The sequence below is a fragment of the Meles meles genome, chromosome 1, assembly GCF_922984935.1.
Source record: "Meles meles chromosome 1, mMelMel3.1 paternal haplotype, whole genome shotgun sequence".
In the NCBI taxonomy this organism is placed as follows: domain Eukaryota; kingdom Metazoa; phylum Chordata; class Mammalia; order Carnivora; family Mustelidae; genus Meles; species Meles meles.
In genome coordinates, this window is record NC_060066.1 from 184,189,643 (window position 1) to 184,207,990 (window position 18,348).

The following is an 18,348-nucleotide window of genomic DNA, read 5'->3' on the forward strand; positions in this document are numbered from 1 at the left end:
CTGTGCCATGTAGGAAATACTGCCATGGTTAATTAGTAATGTCTGGCATGTGAAGTGTTTGAGTGGCAAATGTTGCACTACAGGAACAGATGTGCCTTTTCTGTCTGAATGGACTGTTACTAGCAAAGAGATAGCTGGTGGAATATGGTAGCACCAGATTTGCAATTTCATGCATGGTGCTTGTAAGTGAACATACTGGTTAGTGGGAAGCTCTTGGTCACTGTTACATACAACATAGTTAAAACAGATTTTAACAACTAAAAGTGATTTTGGTTGAGATGCCCTGTTACATCTCAATCAGATGCCAGATTGTTGCTATTATGTGTTACTGTCCTTAAGCTGCTGGTTTTATTTTAGTCAGAGTCTTATGATAGGATTAAGATGTTGTATTGTCCTTCCCCCATAAAATACTAATCAGAAATTGTTGGGAACTCTACTATTAAAGCACTTCCTGATTGCTTTGTTTGGCAGACTTTTTCTACCCCAACTCAAGGGAGTTTATCTGTTCACAGTAGTGATAAAAATTCTGTGTTTATAGAGTTTACATTTTAATACTTATTGTCAGATAATACAAAAGTTAATGTTATATACAAGTGTTATATTATATACATTTACTCATATTATATATATATTGTATATATATATCAAATGACTATCAGTAACTTGTACAGGAAGTTGGTTTTTCTGGTTAAAGTAAGATTCATGTATTATTCTCAAATTTATTTTGGATTTTCCATCTATGGAAGTACAAAAAGGACTAATGCAGGACTTTGCTAAAGAGATCCAGATGTGATCAAAATAGAAAAATACTGGCTTTGAAATAGAAATGACAACAATTTCTGAAGCTCTTAATGATTTATCATCACACATTAAAGTTTTTAAAGATTTATTTACTTATTTGAGAGCAGGGAGGGGCAGAGGGAGGGAGAGAATCCCTAGCACAATCTCTGCCAAGTGCAGAGCCTGACAATAGGGATCAGTCCCATAACCCTGAGATCATGAGATGAGCCAAAACCAAGAGTTGGATGCCCAACCAGTTGAGCCACCCAGGCACCCCTTAATTTTTATTCTAAAAACAGCTTGAGATGGGGGATGCCTGGGTGGCTTAGTTGGTTGAGTTGTCCAACTCTTGATTTCTGCTCAGATCTTGATATTAGGGTTGTGAGTTTGGGTCCTATGTTACGCTCTGTGCTGGACATGGAGTCTACTTTAAAAAAAAAAGTGGGATTGAAAAGGTTTGTTTAGATCATGTCTGGGTTTCCTTTTAAAATGCTAGGACTTTACTGGAAATAGACAATGAAATAACTGCTTTTTTTCATCTTACTGAAAAAACCTTATAGATTCTCTCCAAGTGACAGTTTTCCAGGGCCAAGGCAAGAACTTTTATTAAGCCTTCTACCTAAAAAAATACCTTAACTTACTAGGTTTTATGATTATCTTACAATGTACTTGAATACAGTTTTGCTGTTAATAGGCAGTGTGAGAATATTTTCATTTAAAAGGTTTGATTCTTTTATTAACTGATACTATGCTACAGGATTTTATTTTTCATTTAATAAAATTTGCTGTGTTTTGGTTCAGTAAAACATGGTATGTGCCATCCTTTGGGATATGAAAATAGCCTAGTTATGTCTAACCAAATATTGCAGTAAGATTTATTAAAGTGAGCATTTACCTGCAAACCAAGAGTACATTATTTTTAACATTAGGTACTTCTGGTCGAATCATTATTACCATCATAGCAGCTCATTCACATCCTGTACTTGCACCACGGCATTTAATCCTCACAACAGTTCTGCAAAATAGATATATCCATACCCATCTATAATTGAGGTAATTTTGACTTGCAGAGGTTAATCACTTCCCCAAGTTACCAGGTGTGCAGATGGTAGTACAGAGATTTTAATCCTTACATTCTAGTCCTGTAAATTATGCAGTCTTAACCCCTAAAGTGTATGTGTCTCAAGAATATCCTGTAAGTCGAACGAAAAGGCAGTGGAGGTGGCTATTCTGTTTTGTTTAGTCTTTTTTTTTTTTTTTTTTTTTTTAATTTTTATTTGAGGGAGAACAGCAGTGTGTTGGGGGAGAGAGGGAGGACAGGAGAGAGAGAGAGAGAGGGAGAAAGAGAGCACAGATGGAGAAGTGGACTCCTGCTGAGCAGAGAGCCCAATGCAGGGCTCTATCCCACCAGGACCCTGAGATCATGATCTGAGCCAAAGGCAGACACTTAACCAACTGAACCACCCAGGCGCCAATGTTGTGTTAGTCTTAAGAATTCTTGGCACCTTTGACTTAAAAGTTTTTGGAGTTGTCAAAGAAAGAGTTCAGAAATAACTGGACCTTACTTCTCTTCTCCACCTGTCAAATCCTTGGTCTTTAGGCCTATAGCGAAGCATCTGGAATGTGACCCAGCATTCACACACTTTCTCCCCTTAACGTTTACTCAGTCTTTCAAGACTTCTTCAGATACTGCCTTTTCTCTATTTTTTCTTTTCTTTTTCTTTTTCTTTTCATTTCTTTCTTTTTCTTTTTTTCTTTTTTCCTTTTCTCTTTCCCTTTCCTTTTGTCTGTGAGAGGGAGGAGAGCAGAGAGAGAGGGAGAGGGAGAGAATCTTAAGCAGGCTCTATGCTGAGACATGGGGTTCAGTCTCACAACCCTGAGATCATGACCTGAGCCAAAAATCAAGTCAGATGCTTAACTCATTGAGCCACTTAGGCACTGCAGATAACTGCCTTTCAGTGATGGCTTTTCCAAATTCTAGCCCCTTCCTAGCTGAATAGGCAGTAAGCATTGTTCCTGAATGCCCCCGTATACTTTCTGCCTTAGTACTTACATTACTGGACATAATCTCCTTAAGTGTCTGTCCCTTCTACTAGACCATGAGCTACTGGAGGGCAAAGGGTGGTGTTTCTTACTCTTCTCAGTGATCCCAGAGACTGGTGTGTGGTGGATATTCCGTGGACACTTTTTCAGCTGAGTTAGTGTTGCTTCCTGACAATGTATACCTCTGCTCCATTAATAATTTTGTAAGTGTGTTATAAAATATAACTGAAATCTGACTCTGAGTGCTCTTGCTTCTCTGACTGTGTCTAGGTTTGATGACCATCCCTTCTGAATCTTCCCAGCCGTCCCACACCTCGTGTTCGTATCAGCACTCTCCTAGCAGCACAGTGAGCTCTCACCCACACAGCAACCAAAGCAGCCTGTCCAACAATCATGGCGGTGGCCTCAGCACCACAGGCAGTAATTCGGTTGCACAGGTCTCACTGCCCCACTCCCAGATGCACACACAGCCGTCTCCACATCCGTCCCATCGACCGCATGGTTTACCACAGCATCCGCAGCGTCCCCAGCACCCAGCATCGCACCCACAGCAACACAGCCAGCTCCAGCCTCCTCACCCCCAGCACCCTTCTCCACATCAGCACATACAGCATCATCCGAACCATCAGCATCAGACGTTAACACATCAGGCACCCCCACCCCCACAACAGGTATCCTGTAATTCTGGTAAGTTTGTGTCTCCTGACTTGCATTTAGCTGTGGATTATTATCTGTTCTTTGTTATCTGAGGCTTGTGTATATTTACTACCGAAACCCTTCTCATCTGTCTCCCTTTTGTGTTTCCTTGTTGTAATCCTATACTTGTAACTCATTCAGTCTATACATTGATCTGGATTTTTTTTTTTTTTTTTAAGATTTTCTTTATTGGGGGGAAGAGAGAGAGAGAGCACAAGAGGGGAAAGGGTCAGAGGGAGAAGCAGACTCTCCACTGAACAGGGAGCCTGATGCAGGACTCAATCCTGGGACTCCAGGAACATGACCTGAGCTGAAGGCAGTTGCTTAACCAACTGAGCCACCCAGATGCACTGGAGATTTTCCTGATTAAAATTTATTGTTAATAGCATAGGCAAACTCAACAGCCTTTGTAGGTTTTGGTGTCAACTCTCATTTTGTCTTTCTGGAAAACCAGTGTTTTGTGAGCATTTGAAAGAAGAGTGAGATGCACAGTCTGTTTGCAATCTATTATGATTGTGTGGTATAGAAGAAAGAGTACATAGGTTATGTCAGAAAAACCTGTATTTGAATCCTCATTATGATTCATATGACCTTTCATGCATTATTTCTTTTAGTCTTATTATTTTCTCATCTATAAAAATGGAACTAAAATGCGCTAGTATACAGTGTTGTTATGAGGATTGCACTGAAAATGCAAATAGGAAATGCCTCATCCGGTATCCTTTAAGTATTCAGAAAATGTTCCCACTCTTCCTTCCTTCCTTCCCACTCTTCTTTTCATTTCTCATTTTAGAAAGATAGATTGCAAAGGAAGAAAACATTCTTCATATCCTGGTTTTTAAAAAAAAATCTGTTGCTCTTAAGTTAGATCTTGATGGTTTCTGGTGAGATGCTTAATTGACGTTGCTCACAGACCAGGTATCTGCACTGCAGAACTCCCATGGGTGCCCCTAACACAGACTGCAAGGTGAATGTGTCCCTTTGAAGTTGTGCAGATACAGATCCTTCCCTTAGCTTACCTGGCTGTCCACTTACCAACCAAATCACTGACGAGATTTTTATCCTGGAGGGACAGTTTCTAAATGCTAAATGATACTAGTTCTTACCAATTAAAATTGATCCTCATTTCAGGCAATTAAACTACTGTCAGGGAAATGACTTTAGAGAGTGCATACTGTCTCTTGTATTCTGACTGCTATAAAGCTTACGTTTTTCTGAAACGATTTACTGTTTTGCAAAGTGGAAAAAGAATATATTTTGGGGAGAATTACACAAGGTACAGAAATGCAGAGTAGGGTACTTGAAATTTTAGTAAGTTCCTTTTCACAATTGATTTTGTTTTCCCAGTTAATAATTCTAAGTACTTTCCAGAATAAATTTGAAAATTGGGTGTAGTTCTTTTTTTTTTTTTTTTTTTAAGATTTTATTTATTTGACAGAGGGAGAGAGATCACAAGTAGGCAGAGCAGCAGGCAGAGAGAGAGGGGGAAACAGATTCCTTGATGAACAGAGAGCCCGATGCGGGGCTCGATCCCAGGACCCTGAGATCATGACCTGGGTTGAGGGCAGAGGCTTAACCCACTGAGCCAACCAGGCACCCCAGAAAATTGGGTATAGTTCTTGATGGACTGTCTCCTAAAACATCTTGAAATTATTTTTAGGTTTATGCCTAGAGAAAAAGGTGTGAGTATAGCCCCCTTTTCCTATTCTTCGCGTTATTCACTGAAGTTATTCACTTCGCGTTATTCACCTTTAAAAAAATGTTTTTAAATTTTTTTTAATTTAAGTGTAGTTGATGTGTAATGTTATGTTAGTTTCAGATGTACAACACAGTGATCCAGCAGCTCTATACTTTATGCTGTGTAGCTACTATCTGTCACCATAATACCACTGACTCTATTTCTTATGCTATACCTTCCATACCGGTGACTTACTAATTCCATCACTAGAGGCCTGTACTTCCCATTCCCCTTCACCCATTTGCCTGTCTCCTCCTGCCTCCAACTTGCTTGTTCTGTGTATTTAAAAATGGGATTGTTTCTTTTTTTTGTTTTGTTTTCAGATTCCACATATAAGTGAGATCATATGATGTTTGGCTTTCTCTGACTTAGATCACTTACACTACTGCCTACCTTTTAATGTCAATACATTCTTCAGAAAGTTAAACTTGTTCTTAATATGATTTTAAGGACTGACTGATGTTTGTAGATTTGGTGTCAGTAGAAGTCTGTGATGCTTGGGTCATACTTTTCTATTTACTCTAATGATTGCCGGGGAGAAAAAAGTACTATTACAGCTGAAAACAGTCCATCATGTGCTCTTAGTGGCCTGTTGTTATACCAGTGGTAGCTTGCCAGAGAAGGAAAATGGCTTTTTACCTGGGGGGATTAGGAATAATCATTGTGGCTGTGATAATCTGTTTGAGTTAAAGTTTCTAAGATGAGACTAAGCAAGTTGTCTTTAATAGGGAAGGAATGGAAGAAACTAAGAGTTTTTTGAGTTCTGATTATGTGATAGGTAATTAGATATATTATTTCATATTATTCTACCAGATCAACTATAAATTACCACATTTAATAGATAGGAAAAGTGTAACTCAAAGAAGTTAAGCTGTTTGCTCAAGATCAGAGCTAATAAGTAGTATTAGAATTTATATCCTGGCCTGTCAGAACTTCAAAGCCTGTAACACCAGTAATTCCAAAAGGACTAAAATCAGTAAACATTTACTGAGTGGGTCTTGCAGATTGCTTTGTATTGCCAAGTCAACATTTATTATAAGTGATGGACTTGAAAGTTTCATAGACTTCAGTGTGGCTCACTGGAGCATTATGTATTTTTCCCCAACAGATTTCTCCTAGATTATGAGTTGCCTGGGGGCAGAGTCAAGTTGTCTCTGTCTGGTTCATTGTTTATTTGAAAAATATCCTAAATTGGCAGATTTTTGTAAATCGGGTAACCAGTAGTTAATACAGAGTTATCTGTGATGTAGCAAAAAATCGTTTTTATTAGTTCTTACCTTCATCCATCCAGGGCTGATTCTGATAACAGAATAATTTGTGCAGCAGTCACTGAATGGGGGATTTTCTTCTCTGCTCAGCACTGTCTCTTTGAATACAGCTCAAGCCCCATGCCCCTGAATGGTGACCACTTTGCTGACATACAGACTCTGGAGTCTTAACCCTCCTGATGATACCACATCAGAGGATACTATTCCTGACTAGAAATGCCCTGGTTTGGATTCAGCAGCATTTCTTAGAGATGTCTCAGCCCTTTGTTTTGCTACTTTGCCAGGAGGACTGTGCTAAGGCATTTCTCTTTCTTAAGGTTGTCTTGTAAGACATTTGTCCTCTTGCTGTACAGTCTAATTTATCTCTTAAGTCAGTGCTTTAAATTCTACTGTGTGTTACATCTAAATGTGAACCTGCCTCTGAGTTATAAAGAACATACCTCTTTATGTCATAACAGGACAGGAAAATGAACAGGATGTGTTGATTTGCCTGACTTGCGCTGCCTGGTCATTCATTTGTACTGTACAAATGTAAAACACGGTAATCAAGTGTGATGTTTATAAGGTGATAGGGCAGTTTGTAAGCTGTCAGACTAGACCTTAGAAATACAAGTTCAAGGTTTAGATATATCGTAGTGACCTTGCTAAGTTTTGCCACCTCTCTGGTGTTTAGTTTCTTTTTATTTATGAAATGAAGAGAAATACGACCCCTCTTCCTGTTTCACAGCACATGAAATGATGGGTGTGAATCCATTTGTAAAACTGGTTGGGGATCTACCAATGTTAGGAATAAGCCCAGCCCATTGTCTTTCCCCTAGTATATACTTCAAACTTTCACTATCCAAGATTTATAGTATTGTCGACATTATTTTTATAGGTGTTTCAAATGATTGGTATGCAACACTTGATATGTTAAAAGAAAGTTGTCGAATTGCCAGCAGTGTTAATTGGTCAGATGTAGACCTTTCACAGTTCCAAGGTGAGTATGGCTTCTTTCTGATAAACAACCAGAAATATATGATCTTGTTTTCTCTCACAGATAGTTTTCTTTGTAGTAGAAATAAGTATCTCCTTATGTAGTGTTTCTTTTGCCTTTGGTAGTACACTTAAAAACAACACTGCAACATTTCATGATTAAGCCTTTCAGTCAGTTGATATAGCGGAGGATCAGAGACAGGAGTTTTGAAAGACGTTTGGCCACATTTGGAAATAATTAGGCTTTGAATAATTTTTAACTGTCATTCTTCATTGCATGGTAAATCATTACCAGTGGGAATTTTGAGGGCTGGAAAAAAACTCGTGTCTTGCTATTTTCCTTGCAGTGTTTGCAGAACAAACTATGCTAACTGTATTTCTAATGCTTTCTTCATAGGTTTGATGGAGAGTATGAGACAGGCAGATCTCAAGAACTGGTCTTTGGATCAGGTTCAGTTTGCTGATCTCTGTTCTTCTCTTAATCAGTTCTTTACACAAACTGGCCTTATCCACTCACAGAGTAATGTTCAACAAAATGTCTGTCACAGTGCCATGCATCCAACAAAACCTTCCCAACACATTGGAACAGGTATGGGTTTAATTATCTTCTCAATTTTCTCTTTCTCATTTGTGTGAAATTTAATGCAGTTTGGTATGTTGTTAATGGTGACTGATCTGTTTCTTTTATTTCTAAGAAATGAAGTAAAGTAATTTATATATATAAAAGGTGTAGTTTCGAGAAATTGAGGTAAAGAGACTGTTTTTCTATCATTTATAGGATTATTTTATTGTTTACAATTAACTTTCCTTTGTGATCTTTATTTAACCTTCTAAGTTGTCAAGGATTAAGTGTTTCAAAGATACATTTTTGTAAGAACATCGTTATGAAATGATATCAGTTTACATTTGTGTAGATTTGCAGTGAAAATCATTATGTCTTATTTTATATATCTTCTAAGAATGTTAAGATTAAAATTCAAAGTTTACTTGATGAGTACAGTAATGGTAAATAGTCTTGATGGTGTTTTTTACTCTGGACTTTTGAGATTCGTTGTCTATATTTTTCATCTCACTTTCTTCCTTTCATCTTTACCCTTGTAGCCATCTCATTTTCTCTGATTGCAGCGCCTTTTCATTCTGGAGGTGTTTAATATCCAAGTGCTTTCTTCATTTAATTTCTTGCAACCTTTTATCTCCAAGTTGACTTCGTTTCTGTTCATTATTTTGGCTTTACATTTTGATGCATTTTTAAAAAGTCTTTTCAATCCTGAGTGGCTTTCTTCAACCATTATTCTAGCTTACTTCACATATTTGGTCTTTCCATATTCTCAGGATCCCCAGCCAGACTGTATCTTTCTTTTTGTGAAATCTTTATTTCTCTGTCTTTGTTTCTTTGTTTTGTTTTTTTTTTTAAGATCTATTTATTTATTTTAGAGTAAGAGTGTGCAAGCAGAGGGGAGGGGCAGGGAAGAGGGAGAATCTCAAGCAGACACCCTGCTGAGCATGGAGCTTGACTCAGGGCTCAATCCCACAACCCTGAGATCATGACCCGAGCCAAAGTCAAGAGTTAGGCACTTAACTGGCTGAACCACTTCTGTGTCTTTTGATAGAAATCTTCCATCATTTTTGCTTCTTCTATTTGAATAGTTTATGTAACTTGAAACCCTCGGTGGCTGTTTGAATTTGATGACTTACTCATTTCATAAATTATATCCTTGCAAGAACCTCATTCATTGCTTCATGTATAGGAGGTACTTAATAGTATTAGACGAATTTGTTGAGTGCTTGGAATGTGCCTGACAACTAAGCTTTATTTTTTGATGACTCTTTAACTCCTGTCTCCCTCCCTCTCTCTCTCTTTCACTTCCTTTTTGATATCTTTCGGATATATACCCTTTGAAAAAAATTTTTCAAAGGCTATATATCCTTAAGTATATAGTTCAGTGGCAATTAAATATATTCATAATGTGCAGCTGTCATCATCATCCATCTCCATAACTCTTTTCATCTTGTAAAGTGGATATTCTGTATTCATTAAATAATACCTCCTCTCAATCCCCCTGACCCTCCACCAAGCCCCTGGCCACCACCAGTCTACTTTCTGTTTCTGATTTTTGACTACTCCTAAGTATCGCATGTAATTGAAATCCTACAGTATTTGTCTTTTTGTGGCTGACTGGCTTCATTTAGCATGTCTTCATCCATGTCGTGGCATATGTTAGAATTTCCTTCCTTTTTATGGCTGTGTACTAGCCCTTTGTATATATGTATCATATTTGCTTATCTACTCATCTGTTGATGAACACTTGGGATGATTTCATGTTTTAGCTATTGTGGATAATATTGCTATGAACATGGGTGTACCAATATTTTTTCAAGGCCCTGCTTTCAGTTCTTTTGGATATATACCCAGAACTGGAATTGCTGGATCATATGGTAATTCTGTGTTTCATTTTTTGAGGACCCACCATACTGTTTTTGATGGTGTCTTATACCATTTTACATCCCCACTAACAGTGCATAAGGGTTCTAGTTTTTTGACATCCTTGCCAACATTTTTTTTTCTTTTCTTTCTTTAAAAAAAAAAGTAGCTATTTTACTGGGTGTGAGATGGTATCTCATTTTAGTTTTTATTTGCATTCCTTGATGATTAGTGATATTGAATATCTTTTCATCTACTTACTGGCCATTTTCTTATCATCTTTGGAGAAATGTGTGTTCAGGTCCTTTGCCCAGTTTTTAATCTGGTTTGGTTTATTGCTGAGTTTTAGGAGTTCTCTGTTTTTTTTTTTGAATATTAACCCTTTCATCAGATTCATGATTTGTGAACATTTTCTTTAATTCTCTTGTTTTCTTTTTTACTGTGTTGTGTCTTTTGATGCACAATTTTTTAATTTTTCAGGAAGTCTAATTCTTCCATTCTTTTGTTGCCTAGGAGTTCTGTATCCTACCCAAGAAATCATTGCCAAATCCAGTGTCATGAAGCTCTTGCCATGTGTTTTCATCTAAGAATTTTATAGTTTACATTTTAGTCTTTAACCCATCTTAAGTTACTTTTTGTATATGGTGTTAGATACAGGTCCAATTTCATGGTTTTGCATATGGAATCCAGTTTTCCCAGCACCATTTGCTGAAAAGACTGTCCATTCCCCCACAGAATGGTTTTGACACCCTTGTCAAGAGTCACTTAATCAGGGGCGCCTGGGTGGCTCAGTGGATTAAGCCGCTGCCTTCGACTCAGGTCATGATCTCAGGGTCCTGGGATCGAGTCCCATAGGTCATGATCTCAGGGTCCTGGGATCGAGTCCCATATCGGGCTCTCAGCTCAGCAAGGAGCCTGCTTCCTCCTCTCTCTCTCTCTGTCTGCCTCTCTGCCTACTTGTGATCTCTGTCTGTCAAATAAATAAAATCTTAAAAAAAAAAAAAAAAAAGTCACTTAATCAGGGGCACCTGTGGGTTAAAGCCTCTGCCTTCGGCTCAGGTCATGATCTCAGGGTCCTGGGATTGAACGCTGAATCGGGCTCTCTGTTCAGCAGGAAAACTATTTCCCGCCCCGACACCTCTGCCTGACTCTCTGCCTACTTGTGATCTCTGTCTGTCAAATAAATAAATAAAATCTTTAAAAAAAAAAAGTCATTTGATCATAAATGCAAAATTTCATTCCTGGGTCCTCTGTTCCATTGCAGTGTTCATAGTATATTTGTCTTTATGCCATTAGCACACTGTTTTAAATACTGTAATTTTTGTAGTAAGTTTTAAAATCAAGATGTGTGAGTCTCCCTGCTTTGTTGTTCTTGTTCAAGATAATTTTAGCTCTTCAGGGCCTCTTGAGATTCCCTATACATTTTAGGATGGGATTTTCTGTTTTGCCCCCCCCCCCCTTAACTGGAATTTTTTAAATGGATTACATTGAATCTGTAGATCACTTTGGAGAGTATTGACATTTCAACAATAATTGTCTTTCAGTCCCTGAACATGAGATGTATTTCCATGTATTTATGTTGTCTTAAATTTCTTTCAGCAGTGTTTTGGTAGTTTTAACTATACAAGTCTTTCACCTCTGTAGTTAGTTCCTAAGTATTTTTTATTGCCATTGTAAATGGAATTGTTGTTGTAATTTCCTTTTCAGATTATTCATTATGTAAAATGACTTTGTATCCTTCTACTTTGCTGAATTTACTTACTCTAATAATTTGTGTATGTTTGGGGTGGAGTTTTTGGAACTTTCTTCATATAAGATGATATCTGTGAACAGAGATAAATATACTTTTTTCTTTCTGATTTGGATGCCTTTTATTTCTTTTTCTTGCCTAATTGCTCTGGCTAGAACTTGCAGTATGTTGAATAGAAATGGAGATCCTTTCTTTGTTCATGATCATAGAAAAGCTTTCAAGTTTTTCACCATTGAGCATGATGTTTGCCACAGGATCTTAATAAATGGCTCTTTATGTTTAAGTAGTTTTCTTCTATTCCTAATTTATTGAGTGTTTTTAATTATGAAAGGGTGTTGACTTTGTCAGTTACTTTTTCTTCATCGGTTGAGATGAACATGTAGGTTTTTTTCCCTTTCCTTCTGTTAATGTGGTGTATTACATTGATCATATTTCATATGTTGAACCACCTTTTTATATTCCAGGAGTAAATCTCACTTGATCATCATGTTTAATCCTTTTAATACAGTATTGAATTAATTTTGCTAGTATTTTGTTTGGGATTTTTGGATTGGTGTTCATAAGGGGAATTGGTCTCTAGTTTCCTTTTAGATGCCGGTGTCTTCTTTGGTATCGGGCTGATTTTGGCCTCATAGGATGAGTTAGGAAGTGCTTTCTCTCTTTCAGTTTTTTGAAAAAGTTTGAGAAGATTGGTGTTCTCAAACTTTGTCTTCTTTGGTATCGGGCTGATTTTGGCCTCATAGGATGAGTTAGGAAGTGCTTTCTCTCTTTCAGTTTTTTGAAAAAGTTTGAGAAGATTGGTGTTAGTTCTTTAAATTCACCAGTGAAGCCATCAGGTCCTGCAGGGGCTTTTCTTAGTTGGGAGATTTTTGATTACTGATTCAATCTTACTAGTTTTAGGTGTATTCAGATTTTCCACTTTGCAAATTTCTCTCGGTGGCTTTATGTTTCTAGGAATTTGTTCATTTCATCTAGGTTATCTAGTATGTTGGTGTGCAGTTGCTCATAGTACTCCTATGATCCTGTTTCCTTCCTTTTTGGGGGAGGTCCTGTTTTTTTGTAGACTCAGTTATAGCATGCTCACTTTCATTTCAATTTTAGTTATTCTCTACTTCATTTATCTCAGCCCTAATCTTTATAATGTCCTTCTTTCTGCTAGCTTTGGATTGTTCTTTTTGTAGGTCTTTAAGTTGTAAAGTTAGGTTGTTGATTGAGATATTTCTTGTTTTTTTTTTAATGTATTTATAGCTATAAATTTCCCCCGTGACACTGCTTTTGCTGTTTTCCCTATGTTTTCATATGTTACGTTTTGATTACTTCTGTCTCTAAGTATTTTCTAAATTTCTTTGTGATTTTTTTTTTTCTTTGACCCATTGGCTGTTTGTATTTAATTTCCACAAATTTGAGAACCTTCCAGTTTTACTTCTGTTACTGATTTCTGACTTCATCCTCTTGTGATCAGAGAAGATATTTTGTGTATCTATCATTTAAAATCTGTTAAGACTTAAATTTGGAACCTGACATACATGGTCTATCCTGGGAAATATCCTCTGTGCATTTGAGAAGAATGTGTATTTTGTTGTTGGGTAGAATGTTCTGTATTTGTCTGTTAGATGTAGTTGGTTTATTCTGTTAAATCCTGTTTCCTTACTTCTCTCTGGTGGTTCTTTCCATTTTTGAGTGTCAGGTATTTATATCACCAGCTATCATTGTAGAGTTGTTCGTTTCTTTCAGTTCTGTTGGTTTGTGTTTCTTGTTTTGCTGCAATTTGTTATTAAATGTATAAGTGTTTATAAGTATCTTTTTTCTGTATTGAACCTTTTATTGATATGTAGTGTCTTTCTTTGTCTTTGTAACCTTTTGATTTAAAGTCTATTTTGTCTGATATTAGTATAGCAGTCCCTACTCCCTTTGGGTTACTTTTTCCATTCTTTCACTTCTCATTCTATTTGTGTCTTTGGATCTAAAGTGAGGGTCTTACAGATATGTGTTCTTACTCATTCTGTCAATCTCTTTTGATTGGAGAATTTAATCTGTTTACATGTAAAGTAGTTACAGATAAGGAGTGATTTCTGTCATTTTGCTGTTTTTTTTTCTGTCTAGTTTTTGTCCCTTATTTTTTGCATTGCTGTTGTCTTTTGTGTTTTGTTGACTTTCTGTAGTGAAATGTTTGAATTCCTTTTGTCTATATTGCATAGCTCTTTGTAGTTACCATGGGGATTGGGTTTACCATAACATTCTAATTTGAATTTATATCAGTACAACTTTTATAACATAAAGAAGCTCTCCTGCTTTACAGCTCCATCTCTACCCCTTTTGATTGTTGATGTCACAAAATCACATCTTTATGCACAGTGTGCCCCAAAACGTATATTAATAATGCCTTTAAATGCATTAGTCTCTTAAATTATATAAAAAACATGTGGAGTTACAAGTGGAAGTTATAATACTTGTGTCTAAACTAATCACTTTTAGAAAATATATTAGTCTTTCTAGTCCTGTATAAAAGAAAAAGTGGAGTTCTGAATTGTTGCCACAGTAATATTAGCTCTTTTGATTGCTTTTATAATAACCTTTATTGATATCTTTATTTCTCCATAAAGCTTTGAGTTACTGTCTAGTGTCCTTTTATTTCATCCTGCAGGACTCCTTTAAGGATTTCTTGAAGGGCAGGGCTAATGGTAACAAACTCCTTTAGCTTTTGCTTATCTGGAACCATCTTAATTTCTCCCTCACTCTTGAAAAGGACAGTTTTGTTGGGTATAGCAGTTCTTGGTTGATACTTTTTCTTTTTAGCATTTTGAATAGCTTGGCCCATTGTCTTCTAACTCCTAGAGTCTACCATGAGAAATCTGCTGATAATCTTATTGGGGTTCCCTTGTGTGTGACAAGTCACTTATCTTGCTCCTTTCAAAATAGTCTGTTTATCTTTGGCTTTTGAAAACTTGATTATAATATGTTCCTCGGTGTGGGTCTCTTGTGGATCTCATCTTACTAAAGTCTGTTGAACTTCTTGGATGTTCTCATTCTTTGTTCAACCATTATTTTTTCAAATATTCTCTCTGTCCCATTCCTCCTCCTTCTGGGACTCCCACAATGCATAGTTGGTTTGCTTGTTAGTGTCCCCCAGGTGCCTTAGTCTCTGTTTTTTTTCAGTCTTTTCTTTCTGTTACTTACCCTTGATAATTTTCATTTTCCTATTTTCACATTCACTGATTCTTTCTTCTGCCCACTCAAATTTTTCTTTGAATCCTATAGTGAATTTTTCATTTCAATTGTAATTTTTAGTTCTAGAATTTCTTTTTTATTTCTTTTTAGGTTTTCTCTCTCTTTATTGATATTTCCAGTTTATTCATACATTGTGATTATGAATTTTTTCACATCTTCCTTTAGTCTTTGAGCATCTTTAAGACACTTGTTTTAAAGTCTTTGTAGTGGATGTGCCATCAGATCTTTTTCAAGGACAAGTTTTGTTGATTTGTTTTTGCTTTGAATAGGGCATACTTATCTGTTTATTTGTATGCTTTGTGATTTTGTAGTTGAAAACTAGACACTTGAATCTAAGAATATGCTACCTATGGAAACTAGATTCTGTTCCTTCCCTGGGTTTGCTGTTTTCAATTATTTTGTCTTCTGTTTTTGTTTTCTTGATGGCTGCAAGGTATCCTTATGCTAAGGTTCGTCCTAAGGTCTTCTCATGTCTTCTCTGTGTCTGTACTTTTCTCTTGGCAGAGGTGGTCACTTTCTAATTTTCCCAGTATATGTGGTTGTTTTTCAGTGTCCTGGCTTTTAATGTCTGCCTCCTCAAAGAGTAAAAAGAGAAAAATGAAAGAGGGGGAAAGGAGGTTAGTAGCCCCCTTATAACCCCTGGAAATTAGTTCATTTGGAGGGGAGGTGCTTTGCATCATTGGTAGAATGTGCAACCGTGGCCACCCTCCTTTATATCTGCATCTCTGTAATCAGAGTACAGATCTGCAGTATTTGGGGAACAGAGGACTCTTTGCCTACAGTGATTCTTGCAAGCTGTGTGAGTTGTTCCAAGAACACATGCACAACTACCTGCCATCAGGTAGGGATGAGAGATAGGTAGCTGCTGTTGGGCTAAGAGCTGGAATTGACCAAAAATAACTGCAATTAATTATATAAGCCTTCCTCTATGCGTTGCAAACTCAGTAGACTTCAGAGTTCCAAATTCTCCAGTGTTTTCTGTGGTATCAGACAGTCTACCAGTGTAATTTTATCTAGGTTGGAAGACAGATTCCTGGTGCTTCCCACTCCACCATCTTCTCAGAATCCTCCCTTTATTCCTTTTTAATTGTCAAGATCTGTATAATTTGGCATGCATTTTCACTTATTTGCCTTCTTCCATTTCATCTTTTTATCTCTTCTTGTAGATGGACAGCTCATCTTCTTTGATCCTCTGGTAGGTTTCAGACCCATAGTTTTTCCCTTCCAGGATACATCACTTTTACCTTTCCATCTTGCATTAAATCCCAGAGGTGTACCATCCCTTTTGTTCTCTGTCCCTTGGTTTTTCTTTCCTTTTTTATTTCCTGTCTAACCAAAATAAATCATGAAGTTAGCTCTTCCAAGTGCTGCCATACTCTCTGCCAAATACTCTCAAATCATTTCAGCCAGCTTTAAAATGCTAAGGGTGGGGGTGGGTACCTATATTGCTTACAAATTATTGCCTGCGGCAGATTAGAAAGTTCTAGGAAGATAAGTAGAAGAAGGTGTGGTCAGTCTTAAAGAGAGAACTGTTTGAAGGGCCATTGTGCATGTAAGCCAGTAGCTCCCCTCTTCTGGAATTTCAAAGTTTATATGGTGAAACAAGATTTTCTTCAGTTTTGTGACCTAAATTTCTAAGTAAGGTCCAAGTGTACCTTCTGGTTTGGGAACTTGGCACTCTTGGTCATGGAAAAAGTACTAACTGTCTGCTGCTGCTGTCCCATGTGAGAGTGGCCAAGCACCACTTCTGTATTCTTTATAGACTGAGATCATGGGTTATTTCTCAGAGCCCTTTGTTACGCCATGGTCATTTCTTCTTGACCTTTGACCTGGATTTATTTGGATCTGGTACTCTGATTGTTTTAATTTTTTCTGCCATCTTTCCTTTTTATTGCCATCACCTTCCTTCTCTAAGGTCCCCACAACTCACTTGATTCTCAGTGCTACTCCACTCACAGCCTATTAAAAAAGCAGAAGATCTATCATTTTTTCTCATTTTTTTCCTTTCCCAACTCCCCTTCCCCTTTGTCTTTTCCTTCTGAGTCAAAAGAACTTTATCCAGCCTTGGCCTGCCAAGCCATGTTGGCTTTTGTCAACACTTCTCTGATCAGTGCTAGATCTCCAGGTGTTTGTCACCTTGTACCCATTGATGTCTTCTCATAGACACTCAGGTTTTTTACATGCCCAGCCTGCTTCCTTTTTAAGTCTAAGCCTTTTTCTATCATTATTTTATTCTCCTTCTCACAGCCCTCTGTATCAGATCCATTCAGATATTATCCCACTTCCTGTCTTTCTACCCCCCAGCACAACTTTGCCACAAATTCAAAATGGAATGTAAGAGGGGACTTAAGAGAGCTGTTAATTTTATCCTTTTATCTAACAGATAAAAACTGTTAACTGAAACTGAGACCAGAGAGATAAAAAGCAACTTGCCTAAAATTACAAAGTTCATTTGGGTATAGATCTTGACTCCCTGAATATAGTCTGTCCATATCCTTCAAACTTTCCCTTTCACTTCTCCCTTCAAGATTCACCTTCTGGTAAATACCTCTTTGGGCTCCCTAGAGATGCTGTAATGTGTTAGCGTGGAAGAGAGAAGGTAAGGAGAAAAGGATGTTATAGTACACAGTGTCTCTCCTTTCTAAATCATTTTACCTGTGTTTACAATTTGTCTTGTCCAGTAATGTTTAAGTCCTCTAGCTGTGCTGTTCTTAATGAGGGCTCAGCTTAAAGGTCATTAAATAAGGGTAGGTGTACATTTCATACAGATATTTACTTAAACTTTTTCTGTGCCTGACTGTGTATCAGGCAGTAGGGATGAAAAATATGAGTCCGGACATCCCCTAATCTCAAGGAGATCATAGTCTGGTATGATGAAGACTGCACTTCTGCCATAGAACAGTGGGAGTAAGAAAACGGGGCTTAACTGTCTTGGAGATAGAAAAACTTCCCAGAGGAAAACAGCTTGAAGCTGGCTTTGCAGGATAAATGGGATTTTTATAAGACACAGATATCTGATCACTTCTGTGCTCAAAATCTTTCATTGGTGCCCAGTTTTCTTAGTAAAAAACAAAGTCTTTTTGTGGCCTATCTAATGTCACTCAATCTGGTCCCCCATTACTCTCTGACCTTGTATCCTAATGCCCTCCCCTCAGCTCTCTGCTCCCATACCCATGGCCTCCTTTGTATTCTTTGAACATACCAGGCACACTCCACCTACCTCAGAGCCTTTTTTGTAGCTGTTTTTTCCTTTGTGTGGTCTTCTCCCAGATAGATACATGGCTCACTCATGTCCTTAATCTTGTTCCTTTTTTTTTCTTTATAAACACCTCCTCAAGTGGTGCCTTCCCTGACCATTCTATTTAAATGGCACTTATGTCCAGCACTCCTTGTCCCCTCTCCCTGCTTTATTTTTTTCTGTAGTGTGCATAACATATTAAGTTACTTT

At 37.4% G+C, this 18,348-nt stretch overlaps 1 protein-coding gene across 3 annotated transcripts in view; it reads left to right on the forward strand.

Annotated features, from left to right (window-relative positions):
- Nucleotides 1–18,348, forward strand: part of FOXJ3 (forkhead box J3) — a 147,772-nt gene that overhangs the window by 121,939 nt on the left and 7,485 nt on the right. For all 3 annotated transcript variants that reach the window (XM_046010439.1, XM_046010441.1, XM_046010440.1), the window contains 3 exons: nt 3,094–3,510; nt 7,403–7,504; nt 7,898–8,089. In XM_046010439.1, the coding sequence (XP_045866395.1) occupies nt 3,094–3,510; nt 7,403–7,504; nt 7,898–8,089 (711 nt within the window). The remainder of the gene's footprint in view (nt 1–3,093; nt 3,511–7,402; nt 7,505–7,897; nt 8,090–18,348) is intronic.